Source organism: Cheilinus undulatus, linkage group 23 (genome assembly GCF_018320785.1).
Source record: "Cheilinus undulatus linkage group 23, ASM1832078v1, whole genome shotgun sequence".
Classification (NCBI taxonomy): Eukaryota; Metazoa; Chordata; class Actinopteri; order Labriformes; family Labridae; genus Cheilinus; species Cheilinus undulatus.
The window spans coordinates 13,683,760-13,696,854 of record NC_054887.1 but is presented as its reverse complement, the minus strand read 5'-3'; the positions used below and the strand labels follow the sequence as shown (position 1 = coordinate 13,696,854).

At 39.9% G+C, this 13,095-nt stretch overlaps 1 protein-coding gene across 1 annotated transcript in view; it reads right to left on the bottom strand.

The window, feature by feature from the left end:
* Positions 1-414: 414 nt before the first annotated feature.
* Positions 415-13,095, bottom strand: part of LOC121505790 (beta-1,4 N-acetylgalactosaminyltransferase 2-like) — a 40,457-nt gene continuing 27,776 nt past the window's right edge. Inside the window, exons 6-10 of the mRNA XM_041781344.1 lie at positions 11,391-11,477; positions 11,124-11,305; positions 1,685-1,828; positions 641-869; positions 415-555 (exon numbers count right to left, since the gene is read on the bottom strand). Coding sequence (XP_041637278.1) covers positions 434-555; positions 641-869; positions 1,685-1,828; positions 11,124-11,305; positions 11,391-11,477 — 764 coding nt within the window. The 3' untranslated portion in view covers positions 415-433. The remainder of the gene's footprint in view (positions 556-640; positions 870-1,684; positions 1,829-11,123; positions 11,306-11,390; positions 11,478-13,095) is intronic.

Genomic DNA, 13,095 nt, shown 5'->3' with positions numbered 1-13,095 from the left:
TTTAAATGAAGAAACTTTACATTAATTAATGTTAGATCAAGAACCTCACATTCATAAATGTTTAGATGAAAAACCTTATCATTTATCAATGGTTGGATCAAGAACCTTTACATTTGTTAATGTTTTAATGAAGAACCTTTACATTTGTTAATGTTTAAATGAAGAAGATTTACATTCGAGGTGGGATGCTGGCATCTTTGTCTACACAACCATGATCACTGTGGCCGATTAGATAACCAGAGAAAAATAAACCAGTCCAATGACAGACCTAACAGGGCTAAAATAGTGGTTACAATGGTTGCTTTAATGGTGGCTATGACATGCTGTCTGACCTCGGCTCAACAATAACTGCTCCACCCTAAAGACCTTTTATCCCCAGCAAATACACTTGAGGTTGTTTTTATAGAAATGAAGTCTGTCTTTAAAGTTCCAGTCACTTCTTCATGGAAATCTGTGGTGGTGCCTTGTCCTCTTGACTCTTGTTAGACTGATGGCCAATGATGAAATCGTGACAACTGGCCACCATCAGGGAGCCAGCACCATCAATAAAGTACACTAGAATCAGAGACGGATATCTGTTTTACAAAACAACAGATATTGCTGGATTGAGTGACAAAATACAAAAAAGATTCAGACCCACCTGCATGAGCCAGTCTTCGGAGCTTCAGGTCACATCTTGACTTCTGTAAAGAATCTGTACGAGCTAAGAAGAAGTTAACCACCCCACTGACCAGGTAACATCCTGGGAAACCAGGAAGGGGTTGGAAAAGTTCTCCTATTTTTCTGTAAAGGCAGCCCTCTTCAATTTCATTTCCCTCTTCATAGATGACACTAAAGTTGTATAGGTTCCCTCTTACTGAACCACCAAGCTGAAAGAAAAGGAGATGACAGAGAAAATCATTATCATCATTAAAAAACACCATCTGGTATGTTAGAGCATCAATAAAAATCTACCACCTAATATGACTAAGGATCAAAAATCAATAAAAATCTACCATCTGATATGTTAGAGCATCACTAATAAATACAAATCTTAACCTGCCACTTCAGATGGATGTGTTTCACACATCTCAGTAGACTACTGTCCTCATTGACTTTTGACATGTTGTGTCTCATTTCAGCGTCTGCATCCATCACAGTCATGGTGCTTTTTTATGAGTAGACTAATGTCCTCATTGACTTTTGACATGTTGTGTCTCATGTCTTATTTCAGCGTCTGCATCCATCACAGTCATGGTATTTTTTATGAGAAGACCACTGTCCTCACTGACCTTTGACATGTGTCTTATTTCAGTGTCTGCATCCTTCACAGTCATGGTGTTTTAATGAATAGACCACTGTCCTCACTGAACTTTGACATGTTGTGTCTCATTTCAGCATCTACATTCATCACAGTCATGGTGTTTAAATGAGGGGACTACTTTCATCACTGACCTTTGACATATGTCTCATTTCAGTGTCTGCATCCTTCACAATCATGGTGTTTTAATGAGTATACTACTGTCCTCTCTGATGTTGATATGTTGTGTCTCATCTCAGCATCTGCATCCTTCACAGTCATGGTGTTTTAATGATAAGACTTCTGTCTCATTTCAGCATCTGCATTTCTCAAAGTCTGCATAGACATTTGGATTCTCCTAATTCCTCTTACTAAAATCTTAAATAGTAGACATTTTATTCTTACCATATCCAGTTCTGGGTTCGCCTCCATCACCTCAACCATCTTCTCGATCTTTGTTTTCTCTGTAAACTCATAGTCATCATCCACCCACAGATAGTACTTGGTCATAACCTGGGACACCACCATGGTCCTGGCTGCCAACCAACCCTGAGGGACGAAATTAAATTGTTCTCAAGTCAATCAAATGCAGCTTTCTGTTTAAACTGTGTCTAAGGTAGTCCTGTTTCCTCCCACAGTCTAAAGAAAATTAGTTACGTTCATATCTGACTCAAGATTGCCCAAAGGTCTGACTCTGAGCCTGGTGATTGGCTAGTAATGACGACATCAGAAACTGAAGTTCTCTCTAACCTCCTGTCCTTTATAGAGGACATCAGAGACAAGTTCTCTCTAACCTCCTGTCCTTTATAGAGGACATCAGAGACAAGTTCTCTCTAACCTCCTGTGCTTTATAGAGGACATCAGAGACAAGTTCTCTCTAACCTCCTGTGCTTTATAAACGACATCAGAGACAAGTCCTTTCTGACCTCCTGTGCTTTATAGAAGACATCAGAGTAAAGTTCTGTCTAACCTCCTGTCCTTTATAGAGGAAATCAGAGACAAGTTCTCTCTGACCTTCTGTCCTTTATAGAGGACATCAGAGACAAGTTCTCTCTAACCTTCTGTCCTTTATAGAGGACATCAGAGACAAGTTCTCTCTAACCTTCTGTCCTTTATAGAGGACATCAGAGACAAGTTCTCTCTGACCTCCTGTGCTTTATAGAGGACATCAGAGACAAGTTCTCTCTAACCTCCTGTCCTTTATAGAGGACATCAGAGACAAGTTCTCTCTAACCTTCTGTCCTTTATAGAGGACATCAGAGACAAGTTCTTTCTAACCTTCTGTCCTTTATAGAGGACATCAGAGACAAGTTCTCTCTAACCTTCTGTCCTTTATAGAGGACATCAGAGACAAGTTCTTTCTAACCTTCTGTCCTTTATAGAGGACATCAGAGACAAGTTCTCTCTTACCTCCTGTCCTTTATAGAGGACATCAGAGACAAGTTCTCTCTAACCTCTTGTCCTTTATAGAGGACATGAGAGACAAGCTCTCTCTAACCTCTTGTCCAGGGCCATTTCTAGATTTGTAGGGGCCCTTTTCAAGATGGTGTTTGGGGGCCCCTAGTCTGCCAACCTATGATGGAGAGATTCCTAATCCATTAGATGATCCACAAACATGCCACAATCTATTACACTTAACAAGCTAAAAAGGCTACAGTCATGATAACCTCTCATATTAAATTATTTATGGTCTAAACAAATTTTAAATATAGCATAGTTTACATTACACTTAGGGCCGGATCTACCAAAGGTTTGCGTGTATAGAAACGTGTGCAAACTCATAGCACACACAAAAGAATGAAAAAACTGATTTACTAACAGTGCGCACTAGGGGTTGCGTCTTTCAAAGGAGCAAAATAGCGCGTCTGCATCCAGTTAGTATGTTTGCCACAATGAATATGCAATATTGGGCGTTTACATGCAACTGTGTGTGTGCTGGGAGGAGAAAATGTAAATATATTTTTTTAGCACACGCAAAGCGATTTATCAATTCTGAAAGCAATTTTGCTCATAGAAACTGCGTCTACATGTATATTTAACACATGTCAAAGGGAGGTGCAAACGGTTTGTATGCGTAGTTGTGCACACATGGCTGCGGTTATTGTGGCAAGAAGGAGACATCGAAACGATGAAAGATGATGCAGATTCACGCTCGTGTGAACATTTTTGGAATAAATGAGGAAACAGTCATTAAAACACATCCTGTTATCCAGCCTTGTCATTTTGGAGCTGTTGGAGGAACTCAGAGCGGATTTGGAGCCAGCCACAGAAGGAATCACGCAATACCTGCAATGACAAAACTCCTTGAAAGTTTACATTTTTTTGCATCTGGGTCATTCCAGCGCACTGTACATTTTTCTGATGTTCTGTGTGAAGTTGTAACACAACTTTTCTCAAGCTAGAAACACACACAAGGGAGTACTTCCCATTTAATTCACACCTCCCCAGAACATAAGCGCATGTCATGCGTAAACTGAAATGAAAAGTAGGTCAGAAAAAAATTAAAGATTTTATCTCAGTCTCCCCTGCGTAGGGGTCTACGCTATCAAAACCTGAGTGGTTAGGTTTATGTTTTAAAACCCGAATGGTTAGGTTTATGTTTTAAAACCCGAATGGTTAGGTTTATGTTTTAAAACCCGAGTGGTTAGGTTTAGGCATTAAAACCCAAGTGGTTAGGTTCAGGGTAAGCCAGTGGGCAAGGGGCTATAGTAGAGATACTGAACCAAGGCAGGAAGCCCACTCACAAACACTGGCAGCCGAGTCAAGCATAGAGTCCAGTGACACAACGTGAAAACAGAAGAATCAAACACGAAGTCCAGGGAGGAGAAAATTCAGCTCGGGTAATATACCTCATCACCCCAGCGTAGAGGTGTGCGGGCTCGGGCAATGTACGTCTCGCCCCAGTGTAGAGGTCTGCAGCTGAACCCCCCAGCATAGAGGTTTTCTCGAGGTCTGCAGCAAGATGCCTCTCAAAAAAACCACAATAAATCCACACAGCGAAAACCCCAAAAAACAAAAATATGCGATTGACCACTAATTCCTGGTATACCAGGCAAAAAATACAAAAACAAGACGATCTCACCCAAATCCAGGGAAAATAACCCAACAGGGAAAACTGTTTTCTTTTCCCCGACACACACTCAGCGTCAGCGTCCAGAAGCCCAACCAGGACTCTCCAGTCGTAACTGCTGTTTATTTATTTAATTTTCTGTCTATTTTACTTAGTTTACGTATACAGCTTGTTACTTTAATGGCTCTTTCAGGCCCTAATCCATAGGTGCGCCTGCTCCTTCGTCTCTTACCCGTCCTCTGCTTCTCTGCCTCTTCCTCCACGAAATTTCCTACTTATTTTATTTTGTCTTTGTTTTTCAGATTATTTTAACCACATATAATTTACATCAACATACCAGAATGGCAGCAGGTACCCACAAATCATACCATTAAATTTAGAGGGAATATTTCATTTTACATATTCAAAGAAAACCCGCTGTTTTCCATCATACCATACATTGCCTTATGTTAAAATAAACTCATTTTAATTCAATAATAACAATTTCTTTTTTTGGTGACACTGTCACAAAGTCCTAGATGCCAGGTCGTGCCAGATGGCCAGGTTTATTAGGTTTCCACGCACTCGGGACTCCTTGAATGAGACCAAACAGGTCTTCTTGCTGTAGCTCATTTAAGTGTTTGTTGGCTTCATCCACTAACAGCTCTAATTCTGTAGGGTCAAATTTCATTTTGCACGTTCACCTCTCCAAACTCGTCATGCTGCAAACCATGAAACACGCAAAACCCTCATTTAAATAGGCGTGTCTCCAACACGTTTGCGTCTCTTGTCATTTATGCACTCACTCTTAGTAAATCACCTGGAAGCCACGGTCCAACCCCAAACACAAAATTCTGGATTGTGCATGCAAATTAGTACACGCAAATTGGGATCTTAGTAGATCTGGCCCTTAGTCCCATTTGTGGTATTATGGTTATTTTGAATAAAACAAAGTACTACTTCAAAAACCTAACTCAGCTGTAGGAATGGAGGCAGGATTATTCACGTTCAAAAACTGTATTGTCACAATAAATATTCTAATAAACATAGCAAAGAGGGAGACTGCAACTAACTCAGTTTAGTTAGCAAAAATCCACTGCCCCAGTAGTCCAAAACAATTAACAATAAGACTAAAATGTATCAGTCACTTGTAATAACTACTGTTATTTATAAAACAGTAGCACACATCTAATTCGAGGCCTTTAAAATACACACTAAACTTAATAAATCAATCATAACTAATCCTGAAGTAATGTTATGCAGTAAATGTCTGAGAGACAACTTTCACTGGACAATGACACAGTATACATCTGCACACAACAGTCCCCCTGACAACACAGCTTATCATGGCAGAATATTATATTCTTATATCCTACATACAGGGCTTGACATTAACTTTTCACCTGCCACCATGGCTAGTGGTTTTTCAAAGTTTCTAGCCACTAAGCATCCATAATATTTCCAGCAAATATATGCATTTCAAACGTTTCAGTAAGGTTTAAAACTCATATATGCATGAGTTTAACCATTTCTCCCTTCATAAACATATAAGGGGGTTTTAACATACAACATTTTAACATGATACAGTCATTGCTTGTGTGACCGACAGAGACACATTCACGGGGAGAGTGCACACACACACACACACACACACACACACACACACAAACACCACTGACATGCTGATCCTCCATGGACAGAGAGGAGCTTTAAAGCAGGAAGAAGTCCAGTATTCTGAAATGTTTGCCCACAACAGATAGAAGCTAGAAGTCTTCACTACCAACAGGCCAGCGCGCGTCAGGGTGTGTCTCTGCGATGCAGTGTTAAAGTTGTTGCTGCTGCATAAGTATGCATGAAGTACAAAGAGATGAGCAACTTTGCAGTTATTATGGGGGAAATATGAGCTTTGTATGAACACACCTGCCTTATTTGACAAGTATCTAAATCACTACCACTGACGCTGAGAAACAAGCATAGTCTGAGCAAAACATAGGTTGTCAACACGATAAATTCCACTGGCCTTAGTGGCTGGTTAAGGTCATCCACGGCTGAAATCTACCCGCATTTGGCTAGTTGACAGGAGTACATGTCAAGCCCTGCCTTCAAATAGTTTTAAGCATACAGGTACATCTCAAAAAATTAGAATATCATGAAAAAGTTCAATATTTTTTGTCCCTCATTTCAGAAAGGTAAACCCATATATTATACAGACTCATTACACATAGAGTGAAATATTTCAAGTCTTTATTTCATGAAATGTTGATGATTATGGCTTACAGATAAGAAAACCCAAAATTCATTGTCTCCAAAAATTAAAATATTGTGAAAAGTTCAATATTGGAAAGTCATGGTGTCACCCCCTAATCAGCAAATGAACTCAAGATACTCGTGATGTTACATGCTGTGCTAGTGCTTCAAAGCGTGTGTCAAGAAATCCAGGAAGTGTTTCCGCGAAGCGCGTACCGACACTTGTATCGTTTCAGAGAAATGATGTCATTGGTCAGAAGCCTCACTGCCCGGCTGTACCATGTGATTGTTCCGGGAACTGGTTCAGATTTTGGTGCAAGGTTTGAAAGCCAGATAAACCATATAGGTTCCATTTAAAATGTGTGGTTGTGTTAGGAGATTTTTGGTCACTTGAGAGTTCTGATATTTTGGACAGTTTTGATAGTGTGGAGAGTAAGACAGTTAGGAGAGTTTGGAGAGTTAGGAGAGATAGGAGAGGCAGGAGAGTTGCTAGGATGGAGCCAGCAAGGAAGAGGAGGATTTCCCCTGTGTAGGAACACTTTTATTTGATTACTCCCAATGAGGTAAGCTAATTCTAACATTATTACAAATGCATTAAGTTTGCTTATCAAGAACAGTGTTTTTCACTGTCTTCTTTAATTCAAAGGTGAGGTGTTTATTGTGTTCCAAAGAGTTGAGATACAACAACAACACCTCATCCATGCTAAGGCATTACCATGCCTTGCATGAGAACAAGGAGGGAACTGGAGGTGCACCCAGCCAAGGTAAGTCATTACAATATTACAGTGATATCACAATTTTATGATCTTGACATTCTTTGACGTTTATTGTGCATATGAAAGTTAAGTAACAGAAACTATATTTACATGTATTTTCTTTTATCCAGCCACCAGAAAACAAAAGCTGGATGAGGCCTTGATATCCTTGATAATGAAGAACACCCAGCCCTTCAGTAGTGTGGAGGATGTGGTATTTAGGCATTTGTGTCCAAACTAGATCCTACCTATGTTCTACCAACAAGGCAGGTGTGTATGGGTGCATGCATAAAGGGAATGAGTACTTCAATTGTACATCTGACAAGTCAGCACTGTTTTTTTTCTTTCCATTAGGCTGTAAAGGCCATGGTGGAGGCCAAATAAACCACAGCTAAAGAGAAGGCGAAGACTAAAGTGCAGAAGGTGGCTGCAGCTAGCCTTACACGTGGACATCCATTAACATCCATTAATTTGGATGCCTACCTGGCTGTGACGCGTCGTTTTGTAGATGTTTGTCCTACATTGCCTTATGATTATAATTTTTTTTTTGTGTCACAGATTCTGGTCCTGTAGGGTTGGAGCTGACGATTGAACGGTTAGTGCTGTTCTTCTAAGGTATATAAATTGTTTCCTTAGTCAGTATTGCAGACAGTTTAATATGTATTTGGCAGTGTGGTATTAAGATTTAAATTAATCTCTTTATAGATCGACTGCCACTGCTGTTTTAGGGCTTTGTTTTAGCTGTTTTGTGTACACCTGCCTTATTGGTGCCCTGTTAAAGGGTATTTTCAAAGGCGGGAGAAGTCGTGTCTAAGAAGAGAAAATAAAAATAAATAAAATCTCCCCTGTACTGTGCATCATTGTCCTGGTTACACAAGCATATTCATTTTCGTCTTCCAAGTTAGACAAGCATATTCACTGTCCCCTGCCTGCTTAAACCAATGCCATTTTCCAAAAGTGACACAGAACACAAAAATTACCCCTACTGCCATTATTATATTATACGGCACTAACCATGTTTATTATGATACATGCATATGATGATTTGCTGGAAAGCTTCAATGCTTCATGAAGTTCTATCTCACCATCACTACCAAACACCTGCAAAGGTTTCCTGAGCCTTTAAATGGTCTCTCAGTCTGGGTCAGAAGGCTACACAGTCAAGGAGAAGACTGCAGACTTGACATATATCCAGAAGACAGTCACTGACACCCTCCACTAGGAGGGTAAGCCACAAAAGGTCATTGCTAAAGAAGCTGCTTGTTCACAGAGTGCTGTATCCAAGCATATTCATAGAAGGTTGAGTGGAAGGAAAACATGTGGTAGGAAAAGGTGCACCAGCATAAGGGAGAACCGCAGCCTTGAGAGGATTGTCAAGCAAAATCCATTCAAGAATTTGGGGGAGCTTCACAAGGAGTGGACTGAGGCTGGAGTCAGCGCATCAAGAGCTACTACGCACAGAACAATCCTAGACATTGGCTACAAATGTGGCATTCATGTCAAGAAACTCTTGAACCAGAGACAACATCAGAAGCGTCTTACCTGGGCTGTGGAGAAAAAGAACTGGACTGTTGCTTGGTGGTCCGAAGTCCTCTTTTCACATGAAAGTACATTTTGCATATCATTTGGAAATCAAGGTCTCAGAGTCTGGAGGAAGAGTGGAGAGGCACAGAATCCACATTGCTTGAAGTCCAGTGTGAAGTTTCCACAGTCAGTGATGATTTGGGCTGCCATGGCATCTGCTGGTGTTGGTCCACTGTGTTTTCTGAAGTCCACAGTCAACGCAGCCATCTACCAGGACATTTTAGAGCACTTCATGCTTCATTCTGCTGATAAGCTTTATGGAGATGCTGATTTCATTTTCCAGCAGGACTTGGCACCTGCCCACACTGCCAAAGGTACCAAAAGCTGGTTGAATGACCATGATGTTACTGTGCTTGATTGGCCAGCAAACTGGCCTGACCTGAACCTCATAGAAAATCTATGGGGTATTGTCAAGAGGAAGATGAGACACCAGACCCAACAATGCAGATGACCTGAAGGCTGCTATCAAAGCAAACTCAGCTTCAATTGACCTACGGCTAAGCCACGCCCCCTCCACTCACTCGGACAAACAATGAACATTCAGTGACGGACGCTATTGCAGTTGTCACAGTGGGAGACATTTCACAGGAGGCCATTAATGATTTTTGGAGACAGAAAGATCACATATCATCTAGAAGGCACCAAAAGGGTCTAAACTACGCATTGGAGGGATCTATTAATCATTTCATTGTCGAGAAGGTCGATAAAAAGCTTCAGTTACAAGCCCAAATTCACAGGTCCCAGTGCAAACGTGATAAACCACATCTCATTGCCATCACAATCGCAGACCACAAGATAGGGGATCAAAGTGCCACTGAAGTTAAGGTTTTTGGCTCAGAATATGACAAAAATATAATGGTCTTTTTACCATCTTTACCACGAGTGTCTATCTCTTAGTTTGGTGCTATAGTATATTTACATTGACTCATTCAGCATAACGTTTGCCAACCTTTGTTAACTCCGCTATTGCAGATGAGTTAATGAAGCTAAGCTCCAGAAGTTGATGTTAGTTTAACTAGAGTGCTTTGGACAAAAGCAAACAATGATGTACAAACACCAAAGTACAAAAACTAGAACAAAAAATGCCAATGAACTCCCAACAAACAACATGACACAACGAACAACGCAGCTCAGAGCTAATGTTAGGCTAACGTTAGAGATGTTAAAGATAACTTTATATTTCTTTCCAGCAATGTGACAATATGTTGCCTCAAATTGGCTTACCTTAGAACAGATGTTGTTAATTTTATCCACGTTGAGTGGACATTGTGGTCTACTGCAAAACTTTTATCCAAAGAAGTCTCTTTTCTCGGTTTAGATGTGGCTTAGGAAAGGGTAAAAAATACACTCCGTCGCCCAGCCTTTGAGGATACCTTGTGTTGGAGTCGCATGTACCCCATGAACACTGTTTGACCATTTTTAAACTTAAAATCTAAAAAAAAACCTCATAAAACCGGACGAAAACGGACTTTCTCCTATTCATTTCAACGGGCGTCCAGGCAGCCGATGTCCGAGTGTATTGGAGTGGTATACACACTGTGATTAGCTCATCGTGTTTGAGGGCGGGACTTAGCCATAGGTCAATTACACCTGAGCAGTGCCACAGGCTGATTGCCTCTGTGCCACGCTGCATTGATGCAGTAATTCATGCAAAAGGAGGCCCAACCAAGTAATGAGTGGTTAGAAATGAACATACTTTTCAAAAGCTTGACATTTCTGTTTAAAATATCCTTTTTTATTGGTCTTATGTAGTATTCTACTTTTCTGAGACACTGAATTTTGGGTTTTCATTATCTGTAAGCCATAATCATCAACATTTCAAGAAATGAAGGCTTAAAATATTTCACTCTATGTGTAGTGAGTCTATTGGTTTCACTTTCTAAAATGACTGACAAAAAATAGTGACCTTTGTGATGATATTCTAATTTTTGGAGATGTAACTGTATAAGGGACAAGGACAGGTAGGCTAATTTTCTCTCAGATGAGGCTGAACCTTCAGCTTCTTACCTCCTGTGCTTTATAGAGGACATCAGAGACAAGTTCTCTCTAACATTCTGTCCTTTACAGAGATTTTTAAGGTTATAAAATTTTATAGATAAATCAATCAGTCAATCAATCAATCAGCCAACCAACTAAAAAAAAATCTGTTATTCGGCGAGTCAATCAATGAATCATTTGATCAAACCTTGTATATGTGCTGTGTGTTTACCTTGGCTGGAGGCATAATGTAATGCAGGATGTTCTCCCCGGTCACTGGCTGTGTCTCAATGCTGTCATCTGCGATAATGATTGTGATGTTGGGGTAGAACTCACGGATACTTTTTATTAAAATCCTGAGGTTATTGTAGCGAATGAATGTTTTAATGGTGATGGTGACTTGAGAATTGATGTCTAAGAAGAAGAAGGGACAATGAAAGAAATGACAATGACATACTTTGGACATAAATATGGATGCTTGAATGTGATTGGCCCTTACCCTTCCCCATGTCGAATAGCACTGGGACTTTTGGCAATTTGATGGTGACAGGAAACACGACTTCATGGTTCTCATATGAAAAAGTCACTATAAACAAAAATAACATTACAATTGCTTGATTAGAAGAGAAAAACCATTAGACATCATACAATCAATCACAGAGCTCCAAGTTACTTAGGGGTTAACATTTCTTAAGGTAGTACTTGTTTTTATCCGTATTGATGTATAGACCAGAACATCTATGTTTTCGGAAGAAAAAAATTAATTAGTGCAAATGTACTTAACTTGAGTACATTAGCACTTTAACTAGAGTAAATTAGCACTATTATATAACTGAAGTACAATAACACTATAACTAGAGTACAATAACACTATAACTAGAGTACAATAACACTATAACTAGAGTACAATAACACTATAACTAGAGTACAATAACACTATTACTAGAGTACAATAACACTATTACTAGAGTACAATAACACTATTACTAGAGTACAATAACACTATAACTAGAGTACAATAACACTATTACTAGAGTACAATAACACTATTACTAGAGTACAATAACACTATTACTAGAGTACAATAACACTATTACTAGAGTACAATAACACTATTACTAGAGTACAATAACACTATTACTAGAGTACAATAACACTATAACTAGAGTACAATAACACTATAACTAGAGTACAATAACACTATAACTAGAGTACAATAACATTATAACTAGAGTACAATAAGACTAACTATACAATTTCCTCAAGCGGAAATCGCGAGAGGGGCTCGGGGGGCGATGCCGGTTTCATCAAAAGGTCGTTTATGACAATAGCCCGACTTGTCATTACAAGGTCATATCCAAGTCCAGGCTGAAGCAACATGTAGCTGGACAATGACATAGTGAAATGGTTGAGAAACACTGTACATGACAGGAGACTTCATTCATGTGTTTTAGTCACGTGTGGCCTGATTAGCTGATGCTGATCACCTGGCACCTGAGCTTCAGCTGTCTGTGTGGTGTTGGCCCTCCCTATGAAATAGAGTCCTTTAATTGAATTTTATACAGACATGCAGTTCCTGTCAAGAGTCTTGACGAGAGCAGAGACAGAAGAGATGAATTTTATCATTTCCAGCTCCATTTGAACACATTAAAAACTTTAATTGAGAAAGGATTGTGGGTTCTTATTTTGATTGACATCACCAAAGTCAAGAGAACACACAAACACATGAATGCGCACTTCGCGCGCTAACACACACACAAATGCACAGTCTCTCCCATATATGGGATATATGTGTGGCTGTCTTTGGCGACTGACGTCGCCCAAGACTTTATGGGGGACTGTATGTGGATGAGAAGCCAACCACAATCCCACCATCCTGTTAAAGCATTGTTTAAATGGGCTGCTTTATTGGAACAGCTCCATGTGTGTGCGTGATCAGAGCTCATTGAGGGCTGTATGTGTGTCAAGCAGCGATGACATCATCAAAGCACCAGAGCTGCTGTTGCCATGGTAATTAATGCCTGCACAATTACGCATCACTGATCACAGATCAGTTACACCTAAGACAGCAGAGAGTAGTTTTGAGTGATTTTGCTTGTGAACACAGTCACTTTCTCCTCTCCGTGTGTGAAAACCGTAAATGGTATCATCAAAAAGATTTTGGTGTGAGCATCTGCAGGCCTTGAACTATCAGTGATGTTATT